The following is a 20,772-nucleotide window of genomic DNA, read 5'->3' as shown; positions in this document are numbered from 1 at the left end:
TCATACCAAGCCTGTGTTTTTGGTGGCACATTGCTACAAATTTTCTGCTTTTCATATTTTTGTTTCCAATTTTAATCATAACTAATTCCACATTATCTTTGCCTTCATTTATCTTTGTCACATCTAAACCCTTTTCAGTCAATATCATGACACCTCATCCCTGCTTTTCTGTTCTATTTTTCGCCCAGTGGTTGTATAGACCTTGTCCCACTACACTCTACTTGTTGATAGAGGTCCTTTCAGTTCTGTCTCCACGATTCCCATAATGTCAGGTTTCTCTATTTCTAGATAGTGATTTAGTTCATTAATTCCAGAGATCATACCATCGATATTTGTGTGTGTCAATTTTAGTTTCATATTTTCTTTTCTTGTTTGGTTTAAATTTCCATTTCTCTGATGTACCATTTTTTCAGTCTCAAATCCAGTACTTGGAAGAAGAAGAAGAAGAAGAAGAAAAAAAAAAAAAAAAAAAAAAAAAATCTCTGTTCTTTTCTCATTTCTATCATTTGCTTCAATTCTGAGAGCCTTGTCTTCCTCTTTTTTCCTCATCACTCATTTCCTTTTATAGCCATATATGTTTGAATTTCTTGTTTGCTAATTTGACCACTTTTGATAATACCTCCTCAGCTCATTTGAGTTCTTAGTTTTATTTTCAGAGGTGTATATCTTCTTTTGAATACCTGCCTAATGAATTTCATCAATTTCTTTACCAAAATTTTGCCCTTCGTCCTGTATTCTTTCAAAAGTTCCTTAGTTATTTCCTTTTCCTCCTTTTCTCTCTGGTATTTATACATATAATTTTTTCCTGGATACCATGGATCAGAATGCATTTACCTCTGTCAACTGTATCTCTCACCCAGTTTTTGTTTTCTTTAATTACTTTCATAACTGTCTCTTTTGTATTTTCCTCCATCTGTTTTTGTACTATTTCTCTAAAAGATATTTTATTTTCCTGTTCTTCTTTCCATTTTTTTTTTTCTTTTCAATGAGGTCTGTTTCTTTAATTGACTCTTCCACCTTTCTGGTCACTACCTGTAATTGCTCTTTGACCTCCCTTTTCAGTTCTTCATTTTTATTTTTGTCCTCATTTTTCATTCTTTCGTTTTCTCTATTGAGGATATCAAATTCGCTCTTTGGGTCACTTGACTCACTAATCGTTTGCTCGTTACTCTTATGTAAGGTAATCAATTCCCTAAGTATAGCTCAGTAGTCCAATTTTAAATCTATGATTTCTTCCAATAATTTGTTTACTTCGCAAATTCTTAATGCATTACTGCATCAACTTCTCTATATGTAAGCTTTTACCTATTTCCCCTGGATTTCTTTAAAAACCTGAAAAACTGTTGTTCTCCTACCTTTGGTTTATCCTTGGAGTGTCAATTAAACATGTTTTTTGGGGGTGACACCTCTTGGTGATTCCACCTTACTTGTCCAGGCCTCTCTTCATTGGTTCGTTTAATATTCTTTTGTCTTTTTCTTCTTTCATTGTGCCAACTATACTTATTTCAAAGACTGGATTATACCTTATTGGTCACACGAGAAACATAGCTTACACATCCCACACAATAACAACTAGTTTCCTTCATGAGATGGAGGGGTGCATTAGTGTCACTGACAATTAAAATGCAAATATGACCTTTCTTTGATGTAGAGCTGATGGCTGACAAGTTTCTGGTGTACAGAGTACATCAGTGTCATGTGCTTGGAAAACTCATATATGTATTTTTGTATATTCATGAAGGAACAGTGTCTTTGGGCTGATAAGCACTGCATGAGTGTGTTTGAAGGTAGATAATACTTCCGAAACTGGGGCGGATTGTGTGTTGAAATCCTCTAAGAGGAGCAAGAAATGGTCCTCAGGCGGTGAAAGATCAACGTTATTTACTGGATGTTTTGTCCCGAGTTTCGCTGATTTTGACATGTGTGAAGAGTTTGCGCGTCTGTTACGCTTGGAATGTATGTCTACAGCTGGTAGTGAAGTGGAAGAGTTAGAGTCGTGGGAATGTGTGTGTGTGTCGGTGCCATCTGAGTTAATAGCTGGTGCATCCTCGTGTGATGAAGCAGTTAGTTTGAGCAGTTGTGCTAGAATTAATTGGCATTAAACCAGGTTTTACCTGCTTGGCCACATTGATGTGGTTGACTTTATGGGAATTTGCTGATGGCAATGCAGGGAGGAAATGATTAGCATAAATGATGCCATGTTGAGCAGGGTAAATGATGATATTATATTGCTTCATCTATGTTAAACCTATGAGGATATCAGCAGGGAAATGGACGTCAGCTACATAGGCGGTAACTGGAATGGATGGGCACTCATCTTTGAACCTAATGTCTAAGGATAAATTTACCTACTATTGGGAATGGTACATCATCTACAATGCAAAGGTTGACATTGGGGGTGTTCCAAAATGGTGACACATTTTGTTGCAGTGCAGAATTTATGGAAATTATGTGTTGACATTATGCTGACTGGGGAACCAGAGTTGAGAAAGATTGTCACTTTGAGTTGCTAGACATAGCATTAAATGTTAAGGAATGGGAAGACATGTTTGGGATATCCAGGGTATGTACTGATAGGACTGATGAGGGATTTCCCAGGTATGGAGTAACTGTCCTTTATGTGCACTGAATCTTGGTGTTCTGTAGTCATAATGGAGATGTGTTATGTGAATGCCTTGCGAGAGAGTGATCACTTGTGTGGAAACATGTACTGTGATAATTGCAGTGTAAGTTTGGTTGAGAAGGTTGTCTGTGGGAACACGTGTTTGCAAGGTGTCCTGGTTTGTGGCAGTATATACAAAACATTTGTGTTCTTGATGGAGTGTTGGTGTGAGTGATGTTGAGTGCGAGATGCATGTCTTGATCTCGTGTTATGTGAGGGGGACTGTGTAACCTGGGTTATTGTGTGGGGGAGGTGCAATGGGTAATGACTGGCTCTGGAGCTGGGTGATAGCTTAGTCCATGTCACAGAATTTCCTCGAGAATTTGCCTAGTATTTACCTAGTTGTATTATAGGTGATACCTGGTGTGAATGGAATAGTGACAGCTTTCTGGAGTGTGTCTGGGTGTAATTGGAATTTTAGTCAAAATTATGCTATAAGTGAGATTACGTTTTCCAATGAAATCTTGTCATCTGAGACAGTCTGATTTTTTTTAGGCTTTCTTGGAGTTCACCCTTAAATGTTGAAGCAATCTTTGCAGCTTTCTCTTTGGTGTGGTGCAGACCATGACTGTAAGTTCTAACCAAAGAGTATAGGGGGGAAAGTGATCCAAGTGGCTCAAATGATGCAAAGGACTTCTTAAAATGCTCTACAATATCATAAGAATTAGTCTCCTCAAATAGATCAGACTGAATGACATCACCAGCTAATGTGTTTTCTTGTCTATTCTGGATGTTAGAATGGATATTTTACCTTTGTTGTCTGTGATGTTCCATCATGTTATCTCTGATTCAACCTCATAGAGAAAATTGTGTACAGATATGTTCTTACCATTAAAGAGAGGTAATGTGGTCTTGTCCTTGACTATGGTGATAAGATTTTGTGTTGTCATTTGAGTAGCAGGTGAATTATCTGAAGAGTTGTTAGCAGAAGGAGGGGGGCATGTCTGGTGTAATATAAGTGATCGTATAGAGGCTGTGTGTAAAAGATTGGTATGTCGAGTCAGAAAGACATTTGGACACACAAAATGAAAGAGTGTAATGCCTCCTAGGTGATATTGGGAATGGAAAAATATTTACTTAACCAGGATGATGTAGGAGTTTGGCTCTATGAATGAGGATTCAGTGGGACAATTCAGTGGGAAGATGGACTTCTGTAAACAGTGGGAGGAGTTAGTACAATGTACTGGGCTGGTGAGTTATAGAAATAATATATCCAAGAAAATATGAACATGCAAACACAGAGGTTATAATGCCAAAGAAGAGGAATATATACAAAGATATGGGTGACTTTGACATTGAAGTGGATTTGAAGGTTGCACTTGTATGAAGACGTAGACAATGATGTATTGGAGGTAATGCGAAACTAGATGCAGTGGAGGAGGTTGTTACCAAAATGGTAGTGAAGTAGAGAAGGTGGGAGTTGACCGACTCGTGGGAGTAGTGCTGGATGTGGGGATGAGGGTTGTCTCGTCATGGATGCAGGTCAATGCCGCGGAGGGGGATTGTCTTGTAGCTTACCAGAATGTTGGTAGGAATTATGTAAGAGTTTGTTGCTCTAATTTTTTCATGGGAGTAATTCTGGACAATGAAGTGAAGAGTGTTGGCTCATAGTACGATGCTTAGCAATGCAGTGAAGAGTGTTGGTTTGTATGATGCTTGACAATGCAGTGAAGAGTGTTGGCTCTTAAGTATGATGCTTGATGCAGCTCAACATAGAGTTGGGAAGTGGCCATGTTTGACTGAAGAGTAGATCTCTGGTGTATCTTCTCACCACATGGAGTCTGCTAATTTGTAACCACTGTTGCTAGAATGTAGACCTGTTGCTTTGGATTTCACTGCTTGCCACCAGAATGTAGACTTGTTTGTCTACAATGGGTTTGGAGGCGTTGAGCCAAATGAAGTTGTAGTTCTCTATAATCTCTCCATCTAGACTGATCTACATCTCAAATAAGTACATACATATATCAATGGCTATTTCCAGCTTACAAGGGAGGTGGCCAAAAAACAAATGCATAAAATCCACTCGATACAAATGCAGAGCCCTCTGGAGGTGCTATACCAAAACTAAATGTAAATAGAGGCTTTGAAACTCCAAGAGGGTTCCTTAGGTTGAACAATGATGACCATTTTTCTGGATTTGGTAATTATGAAAGAAATTTCAGTTGAATCATAGACATGGAAAGGGAGACGTTTTAATAGAAACTCGTGGGAGAAAGAATTCATGGAATTAAGGAAAGAGATTGTGAATTTAAGGAAAGACTATTTTGAAGTATATAGAGAGATATGTGAACTAAAGAAAAAGAATTCCAACATAAATAATGAACTATGTGAATTAAAAAAGAACTGAGGTTAAATGTGAAAATGAAAAGATGAAAAACAATAACACCACTGTAAGAGGCCAGTAAATAGAGGTACGAATGCTAATAAGATGGGGAAACACTAGGATATTGAAATGCTGAGTCAGCGAATTGTTTAGTCACCGAGAAGCAACAATTGCTTAGTCAGACTCGCATTGGCTCAACATCGATTGTTTTTATAAACAAAGATTTGAGGCGCCGTTCTGTCTGTATAAACACGGCCGACGGGAGGTGATTGTGTAATAATCGCTGATGTAATCAAAACACTCTGTGAGCGCAAGTTATTTTCGTTTGACTAATGCTGAGGTAAACGATATTGCTTGTGACATTGTAACGGCTTTCCGGATTGGAGAAAAGGTGGAGGAAAAATTATTGGTGCATGAATTCAAAGTCACGCCCATAAAGAGTGACATTTATTTGAGAAGTCAGAGGAGATTGGATTAGAAAAATTAGTGACCTAAGACGAAGGTGGCTTGGCGTATAGGAGAGGGATCTCGTGGGCAGACGAGGGAGAGAGATCCTGAGTGTAACCAAGACAGTGTAATTATAGTGGAAAGAAAAGAAAAACTAATCAATTTTCCTTAACCTCAGGACTGGTCTGAAGTACATGAGAAATACAAGGCATGGGGCCTAATGAATAAGACGAACTTGGATACTAGTGAGACTGACGTAACGAAGGCAAGGGGCCTTGTGAGTGGAATTACGAACTTATAGAAGTGTAAACGGTCGAGGACCGATAGTGGTGGTGACAGAGGAGGTGAAAGTGGTGGCAGTGGTGGGATGAACTGGGTGTTAAACATACCTCCGAAGAGAAGTGGTGCGAGATAAACTGGTGAGCAAAGTGGTGCCAGAAAGTCTACGGGAATAAGGCAACCACAATCAAGAGTGTATTGGTTTCGAGGAACGAGAGATCTACAAACTACGAGCAACTGAACGAGTGGCTACAAGCAACTACTACTACGACTGGAACAAGCATTCTTCAAGGTGATCATCATCTACAAGGCGGTCTTCAAGGCAGTGGGTGATGAAGCTGAGGAACAACGTCGCTGACGAATGACAAGGCCGAAGAAGGACGTCAAGATAGAAGTTGACATCGCGAAGTGACATCGCAAGCAGCCAGGCTAAAGCAAGGTATTAGTATGAGTACCGCTCAGAATTCTAATGTGTTAAGACATGAAGTCCATACCTCCAACACAAATATCCCTAAATTTGCCGACAAGATTGACTAGATAAACACCATATGAGGACGGAGCCTTTATTTGTACGACGTTTCGCTTATTACAGCTTGAAAAAGCTGTAATAAGCGAAACGTCGTACAAATAAAGGCTCCGTCCTCATATGGTGTTTATCTAGTCAATCCCTAAATTTACTGGAGAATCTAATACCTATGGTGTCAACAAATATCTTAATTTAATAGATACACTGATAGTAAGAATATAACAAATGAAAAAAGAAAGATTGAGGTACTCAAGGAAAATATTGATCCTGAGCATGGAAGGGCTAGGTTTGTCATTAACTTCCAGCAAATGGAAGAGATTAATCAATATGAAGATTATAAGAAAGCCTTCATTAAACATTTTATGTCCAAATGTGACCAGGATCCTATTAGGTCATTAGTTAGGATGATAAAAGAAGTTAGGACAAGTGAAACTGACACAGAGTACTTAGCTAGATTAGATAGATGGTCAAAAGACATGAATTCTATCTTGAAAGATTCAGACTGGATAGAAGGATCAAGTGACAAAATGAAAATTTCTCAGGTAATCAAATTGATCACACTTGGATTGTTAGCAAAACAATTCTGATGACTTAACAGCAGAAAGGCTGTACAAAGATCTTAAATCAAATATAAGTTTAGGAGAAGTAGATTATCTTCTTCAAGGATACAGTGAGACCAGAACAATAAACCCATATATAATGCCTATAAATCAACAAAGCCAACATAGGAACTCTAGAGAGTTTAAGAAAACAGAAGTAGGACATAGGCGGTATGCTAGAAGTCCATCCAGGGATGCTAGAATCCTATGTTTTAATTGTAATACCTGGGGACACAAGGCCCAAGAATGTTTTTATGGAATTATTTGCAGAAATTGCAAATACGAGGGCCACAGTGAGTATCAATGTAGGAACCCTCCATTCTGTATTTATCATAATAAGATAGGTCACAGGACTCATGAATGCAAAAATTTTTGGGTACCCCCAGGGCTAAGAGGAAAACCCCCAGACACAGAATAAACAAATTCAGAACTCCCCATATATATACCGATAGGCGGTATTGTGTTAAATATGGGAATGCAAGAGAGATGAAAGAAACTGACAAACTGATAATTACTGTTGGTAAAACATCTGTAGGACCTCTCATTGCGGGTAAAGTGTTCAATAAGCCTATTCAAATATCTATTGATACAGGGTCTGTAGTTAATGTAATTACTAGTAAAGTTTTAAACCAGTTGAACCCGGGAGTGAAAATGTTGGAACCAATCCGTTACTCATTGCAAGGTGTAACTGGAAATCAGTTAAAAACATTAGGTAAAGGGGAGCTAGAAATTGTCTTATATACAAATGAACATTTGTATATTCCAGTGATAGTGGTAGAAGAGTCTGTTTTTCCAGGAGATTTATTGATAGGATTTGCAACTATGAGAAAAGAAAACATGGTAATTTGTCCTGCTGACTTAGGAATTTTAGTGAAGTCACAGTTAATCCCATTTTTAAATCAACCAGACTTAAGACCAGTGACAGGAATCAATGAATCCTTAGATAACATTTCTATCTTAGATAATGAGGCCGAGCGGTCCAGACCAACAGAAGGTAAAGCAACTTGTGAACCCAACTCAGAAGTTCAGGAAATCCCAGAGATTACTAAATTATCAAAGACTGAAGCCTTGATAATTGCAGATTGTGGTGTAACAAGGTCGACATTGTTACATTCCATGTCAATTAATAAGGTTGAAGTGTGTTTGAAAGGAATCAATGTAGACTCTGAAATAATTACAGTCCCAGAATCAGTTAAAATTAAAGGATTGAAGTGGGACTCAGGGATTTATAAGTCAAATAAGAACAGGGTAGAAGTATTGGTAATTAATACTATGAATAAAGAGATAGTTTTAAAGAAAGGTACACAAATAGGATGTATTCAGGTGTGTACTAAACCTATTAAGATTTTAAATGAGAATAGTGAGGAGATAGAATTACCAACTTCATCAATCTGTTCAGTTCAAGAAGGAATAGACTTAAGAAATAGATATAAAGAATTATTACAATCAACTAATTGCCCTGAGTTGGATGAAGGTTTACTTGCTTTGCTTGTGAAACACAAAAAAGCAATTGCTTTGCCGGGGGACACCTTAGGCAAAACAACTGTTTTAAAACATCACATTAAGCTAAAATCAGGAACACAACCTATCTACATACCCACCTACAGAGTTCCTCACTCTAAATTAACAATAGTAGATAAACTGATCACTGAAATGTTATCACAGGATATTACTGATCATAGTAAAAGTGATTGGAATTTTCCGTTGATCTTAGTACCAAAGTCAGATGGGACTATGCGCCCAGTTATTGATTACAGGGAATTGAATAAGCACACCATTCGTGATAGGTTACCATTACCCATTATCGGTGACATTTTGAGAAGTTTGGGAACTGAGAATAGATATTTTAGTACTATAGATATCAAATCAGCTTTTTGGCAAATAGAGTTGCATGAAGATTCAAGAGAGTTCACAGCATTTTCTACTTCAACAGGGCATTATGAGTTCAAGAGAATGCCATTTGGGTTATGTAATAGTCCATTAACTTACATGAGATTAATGAATACTGTTCTAGATGGATTGTTAGGAAACACTGCCAGTGTATTTCTAGATGACATTTTAATAGTTTCTCAGACTGCAGTGGAGCACTTTAAGAAATTAGATTTGATATTCTCAAGACTAGGAGAAGCAGGGTTAAAAGTAAAACTTGAAAAATGTAAGTTCTTGCAAGACAGTGTCATTTACTTAGGACATAAGATAGACAGACACGGACTTAGTACAGTGAATTCAAAGGTTGACGCTGTCAAGAATTTTCCAGTTCCGACCAATGTAGACAAGGTTAGGAGCTTTTTGGGATTGACAGGATATTATAGAAAATTCATTCAAAGATATGCTGACATTGCTAATCCACTAAGTTCTTTGTTGAGAAAGGACTCAAAGTTCATATGGGGACCTGCACAACAGCAAGCTTTTGACAAGTTGAAAGATAAACTCACGAGTTCACCTATTTTAATTTTTCCCGACTATGAAAAAGAATTCATTCTTTGTACTGATGCGTCTGACATAGGATTAGGAGGCATACTCATGCAAGAGAGAAATGGAACTTTGAAACCCATAGCTAACACATCAAGACTTTGTAATAGTGTGGGGAGAAACTACTCTATAACAGAGAGAAACTTTAGCAGTAATTTATTCTTTGGAAAGTTTCAGGGATATGATACTAGGGTATCCCATCAGAGTTTGGACTGATCACACAGCTATTCAGAACTTATTTAAGCATAAGAATCTTAGAGGTAGACTTGCTAGATGGTTTGCGATACTCCAGTGCTATGAAGTTCAATTTGAATATATTCCGGGTAGAAGGAATCTAGCAGATCCACTTTCTAGAAACATTAGTCAACCAATGACTGGGACTGGGTTGATTAATTTTGTTTGTAGTATAGAAGAATTAGTAACTTTTATTGAGGAAATGCTAATAAGAGAACAGAGATGATGAGACATGTGATTCATTAATCAAGCATTTGATGAACCCAAGAGGATCCTCCAAAGCTACCAAAGGGGTATAAGATAGAGGAATTTCATTTGATTAATGGAATTTTGTATAGGAAAACATTTGTAAGTGGGAAAGATATTTCTAGAGGTCAAGTAAATCAGTTGGTTATACCACAAACTCTTGTAAATGAGATATTGAAGTTACTTCATGATAGTGATTGTAGTTCACATCCAGGAAAGGATAAAACGTATAGACAGGCTCAACTTAAATACTTTTGGCCAGGTATGAAGAAATCTATATATGACTATAAAGAAAAGTGTGTAAAATGTGTAAAGGTGAAGGGAAATACACCAAAACCTGCTCCTATACTCACCTATCCCATTCCACAGAAACCTTGGGAAAGAGTTCACATTGACACATTAGAATTACCTATGTCAGAAAATGGATTTAAATTCCCATTTGTTGCTATTATTTTTCAAGATTCTGTATATTACAACCCATAATCAATAAGAAAGCGGAAACTGTTGCTTCCGTAATCTATGATCAGATAATCTGTAATTTTACTACACCTAATATCTTAGTTTCAGATAATGGAACTGAATTTAATAACAAAATCTTGGAAAATTTATGTAGTGTATTCCATATAAAGTCAATATACTAGTGAATCACCCCCAAAGTAACGGGGTAGTAGAAAGGTTAAATAAAAAAATAATTATATGTCTTAGAACTCTAATAAGTCCTCATATTGTAACTTGGGATACTTGGATTCCTTGTGTTAAGTGTACCCTGAACAATCAAATTAATGTAGCAACTGGTGATACACCTCATTTTATAATTTTTGGGGAGGACAAAACTCTGCCATATGAAATGTTGACTGCATATATAATATGGATGATTATATATCAAATAGGATAAATACTTTTCAAAGTATTCACCAAAGAGTTAGGAAACATATGCAGGTGTATTCACAAGAGATGAAAGAACAACACAAAATAGCTCATAAACTAGAATTGAAAATTGGAGATTTAGTAATAGTCAAACTAACTTCACCCAATAATAAACTTTCACCAAGGTACACTGGTCCATATAGGGTAATTGATTCTGCACGTGGGAACAAATTTAGACTTAAACATTTAGAAACAAGAGAAGAATTGATAGGACATTTAGATTATTTGAGAAAGATTAGCTTACAGGTTTATGAGGATGGGTATTTTGATACTCTGTGTATCAATGTTGAGAACCCTGAAGAGTATAGAGAATATTATAATGATATCCTTCTTGAGTTGAATATTAATCTTGATGTATTTTACAGATAGTATTGACCATTTGTATGTATTTGGGATGGGAGACCTAAACAACTGGAACTTGGTGTCAAGCAGATACATGGAAACCTAGGATCTGCTGTGGTCAGACTTGGAACCTTAAGGACCTCTCACCTGAGTATACACATGAGTATTGTGATAATTTCTAAAGTGGGTAAAAGTAAGGTGATGAGATGTACAAGGGGTGAAAGTGGCAGTAGACTGGAAGTGAACATTAAGGGAGAGCGACTGGAGGAAGTGGATAGTTTTAGATACTTGGGTGCAAGTGTAGCAGGAAAAGGTGGAGTGAAGGTGGAGGTAGAATGTAGATTGAGAGAAGCGAGTAAATGCCTTGGTGGTTTAAAGAGTGTAATGAGGAATAGACATTTGGGAATGGATGCGAAGAGGAGACTGTATGAAGGAGTGATTGTGCCAACAGCACTGTATGGGGCAGAAACGTGGAACATAAGAGAAGAAGAGAGAAGGAGTTTGAATGTGTTTGAGATGAGGTGTCTGAGAAGTATGGTGGGGGTTACTAGGCTAGATAGAGTGAGAAATGAGGAGGTGAGGAGGAGAACAGGGGTGAAAAAGGATTTGGGAGATAGGGTTGATGAAAGAATATTAGGATGGTTTGGACACATGGAAAGAATGAGTGAAGAAAGACTAGTAAAAGAGGTATGGAAGGCAGATGTGGAGGGAGTGAACATGAGGGGACGTCCTAGGATGAGGTGGATGGATGGGGTGAAGGGGGCTTTGGGGAAGAGGGGAATGTCTGTTGAGGAAGGAAGGGAGAGGACGGAAGACAGAGGTGAGTGGAGAATGGTTGTATATGGATGATGTTGTGACTGCATGAGGAGGAATGGGCGGGGAAGTGGGGGGTGGGGTAGTATGTGTGAGTAAATTTTGACGCAGCCCGAAGGGATTTCTCCCCGTCCTCGCCTTATATGCAAAGGGGGACGGAGAGGGGGGGTCGCCGATTAAATGAAGCGGCCTCGCTGTGGATGTACTGTGTCTTGCGACACTGCTTCTGACCCAGGGCGGTGGGCAGGGTGCAGGGATGACCCGTCATCCAGGAGGTGCTCAGATGAGAGGAAGGGTGGGAGGGGTGTGGAGTGTATTTAGGGATGAAATGGGTGGGAGTGTTTTTATGCCTTTCTCTTTTTGGCTACCTCCCTTGGAAGGGGGAAAAAGCCTTGGTATATGTATGTATGTATGTAATAAGACTGTCTTTGAAAATGAAGTGTGTTGGAAATAATATATGAATATATGAATATTGAACAAGAAGAGACACTCAAACTCCCATCCGGGAGGTGCTGAGATAAGAGGGAGGGTAGAGGGGTGTGGAGTGTATTCAGGGATGGAATGGGTGGGAATGATTTTATGCCTTTTCCTTTTAGGCTATTTCCCTTGTAAAGGGGGAAAAGCCTTGGTATATGTATGTATGTATGTATTAATTTATTATTATGATTTTTTTTTTCGCATCCGACCTAGATATGGACCAAAAAGTCTCCTGTCGGCATGCTCTGCCTTTGTAATCCTTTGTAAACAACCTCAATAGCCAGTCCACCATCACTGTACCTATCTTTTTTTTTAGACACTGTATGATACCCATCCAATCCAGGTGCTTTACCTGCTCTCATCATTGACAACTGCTTTCACCTCATCTTTCCTTATTTCTCCATTTTCCTTACTCATCATTATAATTTTCGTAGTGTTTCCCACTGCAACTACCTTTCCCTCCCTATCCTCCTTCACATTGAGCAACTCCCTAAAATACTTTGCCCCATCTTCCTCTTACTGCAGTCTCTTCCATTATTATCTTTCCATCTGCACCTTTTACCTTTTCTTCTCTACTTGATTCACCTCCTCTTCCTCTCTTAAATTCTTTCCAAAACATCTTATTACTTTAAAAAAATTCTGTCATATTCTTTCTTACCCCATTTCACATCTGCTCTCCCCTTTGCCTCCTTTACTTCTCTTTTCTCTGTACCTCTCATATGCTTCTCTCATCCTATTTTGTAACCAATCTGTGAGTGCTTGCTTCTCCTCTACAACCTTCTTTGCTTCATCATCCCACCACTCATTATCCTTCTATTTCCTCCCATCCTCCTTGTTCCACACACCAACTTTGCACACCTTATGACTCCCTCCTGGTACCATTACCATTCCTCCTCCACTCCTTGTTCTATTCTATCCTTCACTCCCCCCCACTCCTCTCACAGCTTCTTCTTGTACTCCTCCTTTTCTTTATCATTTAAGCAGTTTACTCTGAGCACCTCCCTACCTTCTGTCCTTTTCCTCTTTCTCCATCTATCCTCCACTCTCACCTTACCTTCCACAAAAACAATGATCTGATATTCCCCCACTCTCTCCCCTGGTTACCACTATGTACTCCACGCCCTATCTACCATCCTTCCATCCACCACCCTCTCCCATGTGTAATTATACTTGATTTTCTTCTGAAACACTGTGTTTGCTATCATCAGCTCTCTTTCTAAATGCATCTCCACCATCAACTCTCAACTATCATTTTTTCCTGGAACTCTACACTTCCCAACCACTCCATCTATTGGTTCATTTCCTACCCTGGGATTAAGATCTCCCAATACCACTACATTGACATTTCTCCCTAAACCCTCTAAGCACTCGTTTAAATCTATCCAAAAAGCCTCCCTTTCCTCTAGGCTCTTCTCACTACCAGGCCCATATACACTAACAAAAGACTATCCAAATTGAACCTACCAACTCTGGAACAAAGAAGAGAAAGAGGAGATTTGCTATCTACAGAATAATGAAAGGAATGGAAGTTTTAGACAGGAATGACCTATTAGTATGGGAAAACGGTAAAACAAGAGGACATGGAAAAAAAATGAAAAAGGATAGTTATAGAAAAAACTTGAAAAGGAACAGTTTCCCACACACAGTGATAAATACATGGAACAAATTAGACAACAAAACAGTATGTGCTAACACTATACAAGATTTTAAGATAAAACTTGATGCGGAGAGATACAAAGACGGGTCACCACAAGCATAGCTCCCCTCCCGTATATTACAACTAGGTAAATAAATACAACATCTCCCCAGTTTCACCTTCATCCACATTACCTTTGAAGAAACCTTCCACTCCACCACACATTTACCTATCTCTTCAATTACTACTATAGTCACCCCTTCTCTCGCTCATCCTCTCTTCACTTCTGACACCCTCCCAAACTCAAACTCACCCCTCCCTTTCAACTTAGTTTTGCTCAATGCCAACACATCCATCTTTTTTCTCACATACTACTTATCTCTTCTCTTTTACTCTCATATGTACCACATCCTTGCACATTAAATGATACAAACCTTAGGGTTCTGGTTGGAAAATTCCTCCTAGACCCTCTTATGACTTTGCTTTCTTTTAGGAAAGTCCCCTTTGAGGCTACAGAGAGAAGGATGCCTAGTCCTATCCCCATCCCATTTTTGTTGCCTTTAATGACTCAAGTGGGAACAATCGGTGGCAGTATTCTTTTCTCCTACCACAGGGTTGAATAAGTGCATGAGGAAAACACTGGCGGTTGCCAATGGTACACTTTTACACACAATATTCAAAGGGTGGCTGATGCCAAATTGTAATGTTATGTACAATTTATTCTCTACTACCTACTGTTCATTTTACTTCTACAATGTAAATCATGAACTGAGTGTGGACACTCAATATTCATATATGGTTTTTATATACAAGCAATGGTGAAAATCGTAATAACGGTATCAGTTGTATGATGACTTGCAGTAGGCAATGGAGAATGCAAGTGTCTTTTTGTGCTTGGTCCAACTGGCCATGGGTTAGGTCCGACACAATAGGGGGTCCTGCAGTAGTTTCTGGAGAGGTTGTGATCTGGCATGCTATATTTACCTGATTGTATTTTACAGGAAGGGGAGCTATGCTCATGGTGTCCCGTCTCCATATCTCGTTTTATCTAGACTTTTTAAATTTGTGTATCGTTTTTGCACATACCACATTCTCATCTAATCTGTTCCAAATGTCTATTATCCTGTGGGGAAAGTTGTTCTTTTTCAGGTCTCTTCTATAATTGTCTTTCTTCATTTTCTTTCTATGTCCTTTTTCTCTACTATCCCATTTTATTAGATCCTCTCTATGAATAATTTCCATGCATTTCATGATTCTATAGTTATCAAGTCTCCTCTCTCTCTTCTTTGCTCCAATGTCTGTAGCTCAAGTTTTGCCAGCCTCTCCTCATATGATAGTTCTGTGAGTGTTGGTGCCAATTTCGTAATTGCTCTTTGTATTCTTTCAAGTTTTGTTATACATTTTTTTTTTTTGTACTTGGTGACCACATCTTCGCTGCATACTCCAATCTTGGTCTTATCAAAGTGACTAGTATTTTCTTCACCATTTCTTCGTCCAGGTATGTAAATGCCACTTTGATCTTATTAAGTTATAAGTTTCTCCAAAAATTTTGTTTATATGTTTCTCAGGGGACATATTATTCATAATAATGACTCCTAGGTCCTTCTCTTTTTCCACTTTTTTAATTTCTTCCTCTCCCAATGTATATGATCCCGCTAATCTTTTTTTACTTCTTCCAAATTCCATTATACTACACTTCTTAATGTTGAATTCCATCTCCCACTTCCTACTCCATTCCCATACTTTATTGAGATCGCTTTGCAGTGATTCACAATCTTCTTTGGTATTCACTTTTTTTCATCATTTTTGCATCGTCTGCAAAGAAGCTCATATAGCTTTCAATTCCTTCATCCATATCATTAATATATATAGCAAACATGATTGGTGCCAGTACTGTTCCTTGTGGAACTCCACTAATCACTTCATCCTAATTGGAATGTTTGTCTCTTATCACCAATCTCATTTTTCTTTCATGTAATTAGTCTTCAATCCACTTAAGTAGTTTGCCCTGTATTCCTCCTGCAGTTTCTAATTTCTTTAGCAATTTCTTATGTGGCACCTTATCAAAAGCTTTTTTCAGGTCTAGAAATGCACAATCAGCCCATCCATCTCTTTCCTGTATTATATCTATTAGTCTTGAATAGAAACACATCAGGTTTGTGACACATGATCTTCCTTGTCTAAATCCCAACTGCCTCTGATTTAGTACATTCCCCCCCCCCCCAAATACTTTACCCATCTAATTTTGATCATTCTTTCACAAATTTTTGCTACTGTACTTGTAAGGGAGACCGGTCTATAGTTTGTAGGGTCTTCTTTGTTTACCGCCTTATATATTGGTACTATTTTTGCTCTTTTCCACTCTTCTGGAACTTTTCCTTCCTTCAGTGAGCTGCCTTTTAGACTATGTATTTTGTCTGTTAGTTCATCCCTGCATTCTCTCAAAATCCAGTTTGCCATTTCATCTGGACCATGTGATTTTCTAACATCGAGATTACTCAAGCGATTCATTATTTCATTCCTTGTCACTTCTATTTCTTTCATAGGGGGGACTTTCCCCTCCCACTCGTCATATCTAAGTTGTATGTTCTCCCTTGTAAACACCAATTTAAAATGCTTGTTCATAATTTCTGCCATTTCTATTTCCTCTGTGTATTCTCTTCCTCCTTGTTGTAGTTTCACTAATTCTTGTTTGTTGTTTACAAATCTGTAAAATAGTTTTGGTTGATCTTTACATTTTTCTATGACATCCTTTTCATGTTTGATCTTTTCCTCTATGCGCATTTGTACATATTCATTTCTATAATCAATCTATATTTTTCATTTTTCAGTGTTTTTTTTCTTCCATTTTATCCAAGCTTTATCCCTTTTATCTTTTCACTCTCAACATCTTTTGTTGTACCAACATTTTACATATCCTTTTTCTTGTTTTTGTCTTGGAACATACTTTTCCACTCTTTCCTTATAAATTGTTGTCAAAAATTTTCATTTCTCTTCTACTGTTGTTTCCTCTTTGTATATCCTTACCCAGACTGCTTTTTGATTTTTTTTTTCTCATTTTATATATATATTTTTTCCATACATCATTCTTCCCTTTCTATATGGTTCGTTTTTTTCTCATGTATTTTTCTTCATTTAGTTCCAGTTCTACTAATATGTGGTGACATTTAATTAGTGGTGTTTTATATTCAATCTTGTCCACTATTTCAGGTTCTGATGTGATTATTAGGTCTAGTCTCGATGATTCTTCCTCATTTATATACCTAGTATTCTCTTGTATCCATTATCATTGTATGTTCTATAATCATATCAAGCAGTACATTTCTCCATAGGTCATCTCCACCCTTCACTGTCATTTCTTCCCAGCAGATTTCTTTACAATTAAAGTCACCCATCATAATTATTCTTCCTCCATCATCCATTATCTTATTTAGTGTTATGTTTGTGTCTTCAAACATATTCTTGTGTTCTCTATCTTCCCATTAAGCCATTTTAGGAGGCACATAATTTACCACAAACTTCCTGCTCTTCTTGTCCCTGTCCTCTATTTCCATCATGATCATTTCCACTTTATTCTTTCCATATGTAACATTCCTCACATTTATATCCTTCGTAGTCAGGAACATAACTCCACCCCCATGTTTTACTTCTCTGTTTCTAATCCAATAATCATATGCATCATGCCCTACACTGTTGGGTGGTAGTGGACCATTCAATTTTGTCTCCACAATTCCCATTATGTCCGGTTCCTTTTCCGTCAGGTAATCATTCAGTTCATTCAAGCCTGTTATTAAGCCATCTATATTTGTAATGGACACTTAATTTTGTGTTACCTCTATCCTGTTTTCTGTTTCCCTTCCGTTTTTCTCTCCTATGAACCATTCCCTCACTTTCATATCCTACTCTCCAATAGAATTTCTCTTTGACTCTGTTCTGTTCTCATTTTTTTCCCTAGGTTCAATTCTTTTTGTTTTCTCTTCATCTCTTTCCTCTTTATTCATCTCTCTTTTTATCCATACCTGTTTGTACTGATCACTTTCTGCTAGTTTTTCTGTTTTTGATAAGATATTCTCTGCTGTCGTTTGTGACCTGAATTTAACCTTAATTGGTCTGGTCTTGTCTACACTGTATTTCCCAAGTCCACATATTTCTTCAATTTCTTTCCCTATTTCCTGTTCACTTTCTTGAATTATTCTTAGTACCCTGTTCACTCTTTCTTTTTCATCTCTTACTCTTGTAGTCCTATTTGGATTATGTTTCTCTTCCATTCCTAACATAATTATAAATTTCTTTTTATCTGCTAAGTCTCTTACTATATTCTCCTTCTCTCTCATCACTTTAATAACTGTGTCAGTGTGTTCCTTCATCTGTTGTTTCACTATATCTCTAAATTCAATTTTCCTATTTTCCTGAACCTTTTTCCAACCACTTATCTCTTTTCCTATGGACTCTTTATTCTCTTTAATTCCTCATTCTCATCCTTTAGTTATTTTAACTGTCTTTTTAATTCTTCTATTTTCTTTATTCAGGTTTTGGTTCTCCTTCTTTAGTTCTTCCAATTTATCAACTCTTTGTGTAATCATTGCAAGTTGACTGAACCTAACCTCTCATTGTTCACTCATTTTTGTTAGTTTTTCCTCTAGACTTGCTAATCGGGAGAGATTGTCATTTCCTCCCTCATTAAATCCATGGAAATAATTATCTCCACATTCCATTGTGCTGCTCTTATCTCTATTTCTAATTTTTACATTTTTACTAATTCCTTTGACTTCACCTCTTGTCTGTGCACCTTTTTTTGACATTCCTTCTGACTTCTGAGGCCTGTTTGTCCCCTTCCTCATTTTCTTCCATTTTCCTCAGTCATCCCTCCCCTTCTCCATTTTCTTCACCTTCCCACTACACTACAAACTTTCCCCTTCCCTACTAATACAACACAGGTACTCCCTTGTCATTGAGATCCACGAAAATTGATGTTTTTCCGGAGTTCCAATCTTCGCTGTCACTTCGACTGTCGTGTGTGTGCATGTATATGCTGGACATGTAAGAGATTGAATATTTCATTTAACCTCTTCACTCCGGAGCACATCGCACGTCTGGCAGCATTAGCTGCCCAACATGCGATGTTGCGTCATAATAATCGCATTATAAAAAATAAAGTCAGTGCTCAATTGTTCGTTCTCTTTCACTCGTGAATTTTGATAACCATAGAAAATATGATGAAGCCAGTTTAGAGAGAATGGAGGTTACGTAGGTACAACTACAATAAATATAATCAAGACGCCGACGTCGGCATCATCGCATACCCACTTGCTCCTCATGACGCCTACGTAGGCATCACCGTATGGAAGTGGTTAATCACCTTGCAACAGGCCTATACCTATTCCCACCCATTCACTCCCTTCCACCCCTCCCATCTCAGCTCCTCATATATGATGGATCATCCCTGCATCTGCCAACTGCCCTGGGTCAAACTCAATGCAATAGGACACAGTACATCTAAAGCAAAGGCCGCTTCATTTAATTGGCAACCCACCCCCTCTCATGCAGAAAAAGATAGACATGGAGAAATCCCTTTGGGCTGTGTGAAAATATCATTCACACATAAGGATCCCTACTCCCCATCCCTTCCTTTCTTGCATAACAGCATCATCCATACAGTCATTCTCCACTTATACCTATCTCCTGCTTTCTCCCCTCTTGCTCAGTGGCCCCTTCACCCCATCCGTACATCTCTCATGTTCCCTCTCTCCACCTCTGCCTTCCACACATCTTTTACTAATCTTTCATCACTCATTCTTTCACTCTCTCTCTCTTGTATCTGGTTCACCTTGGACAGGTTTCCAGCTGGTTTGCTTTTCCATTGTGTTCCACTGCAAAAGCAACAATAATATTAAAGTTGATAAGAACAGCAAAAAGTAAGATCTACTACTGCTAACTAAAAGGGATAGGCAAGTGAAAAGAGCAGCAGAAACATAGATTCAAAAGAAAAGAGAATAAACAAGCAAACAAATAAATAAAATGCAACTAAAGGAGCTTTGCCAAAGGAAATGACTATCACAAAACATGAAACCAAGCAATTTTCCCCTACAAACTCTTCCTTACAGAAGACCCTACACCACCCAACCACGAACTGAAAGACCACTCCAAAATCTCACCTTCAAGTTCCTTTGAGAGTTGTCTAGTAAACAGGACATTGGCGGCTTTACTGTTGCTGTAGGCCACAAAGGGATCATAACCTTGCTTGACATAGTCCCAGTCGTCAAAGGGTATTTTGCCACCTGGGGGAAGAAAATTAATAAACAAATAAATAAAATAAGTAAAAAATTAAATAAATAAATAATAATAATAATAATACACCTGGGCTGGACTCAAACTCATACAAACATACATATAGCAAGGGCTTATTCCCTTTTATAAGGGAGGTAGTCAAAATGAAAAGGCAAAATTCCATTCCCACCCACTCCACTCCCATTCACCACCCCTCCCTTTTTTCTTGGCTCCTGGATAATAGGTCATCCCCGCATCTTGCCAGGTGCCCTGGGTCAGAAGCTATGCAGCAAGACAGCACATCCACAGCAAGGCTGCTTCATTTAATTGGCAACCCCCTCTTTCCATTCCCTTATGCAGAAAAAGGGAGAAATCCTTTCAGGTTGCTTCAAAAATCATTTACACATAACCACTCCCTAACCTCCCTGTCCCCTACACACTCCCTTCCATGCATCACAGCATTATCCATACACAACCATTCTCCACTCACCACTATCTTCTGTCTTCTCTCTTCCTCAACAA

The 20,772-nt window shown here is 38.1% G+C and overlaps 1 protein-coding gene across 3 annotated transcripts in view; it reads right to left on the bottom strand.

Annotated features, from left to right (window-relative positions):
* The window catches only part of LOC143025483 (retinol dehydrogenase 12-like), a 144,571-nt gene that overhangs the window by 53,628 nt on the left and 70,171 nt on the right, over positions 1–20,772 (bottom strand). For 2 of the 3 annotated variants that reach the window (XM_076185210.1, XM_076185209.1), the window contains exon 5: positions 20,139–20,261. In XM_076185210.1, coding sequence (XP_076041325.1) covers positions 20,139–20,261 — 123 coding nt within the window. Of the gene's footprint in view, positions 1–3,814; positions 4,599–20,138; positions 20,262–20,772 lie in introns of those variants that run through there. The other variant, XM_076185211.1, reaches the window with a different exon arrangement.

This window comes from Oratosquilla oratoria, chromosome 5, assembly GCF_046742065.1.
Source record: "Oratosquilla oratoria isolate Oo_2021 chromosome 5, ASM4674206v1, whole genome shotgun sequence".
In the NCBI taxonomy this organism is placed as follows: domain Eukaryota; kingdom Metazoa; phylum Arthropoda; class Malacostraca; order Stomatopoda; family Squillidae; genus Oratosquilla; species Oratosquilla oratoria.
The sequence above is the reverse complement of the archived record's forward strand: the minus strand, read 5'-3'. Positions and strand labels throughout refer to the sequence as shown.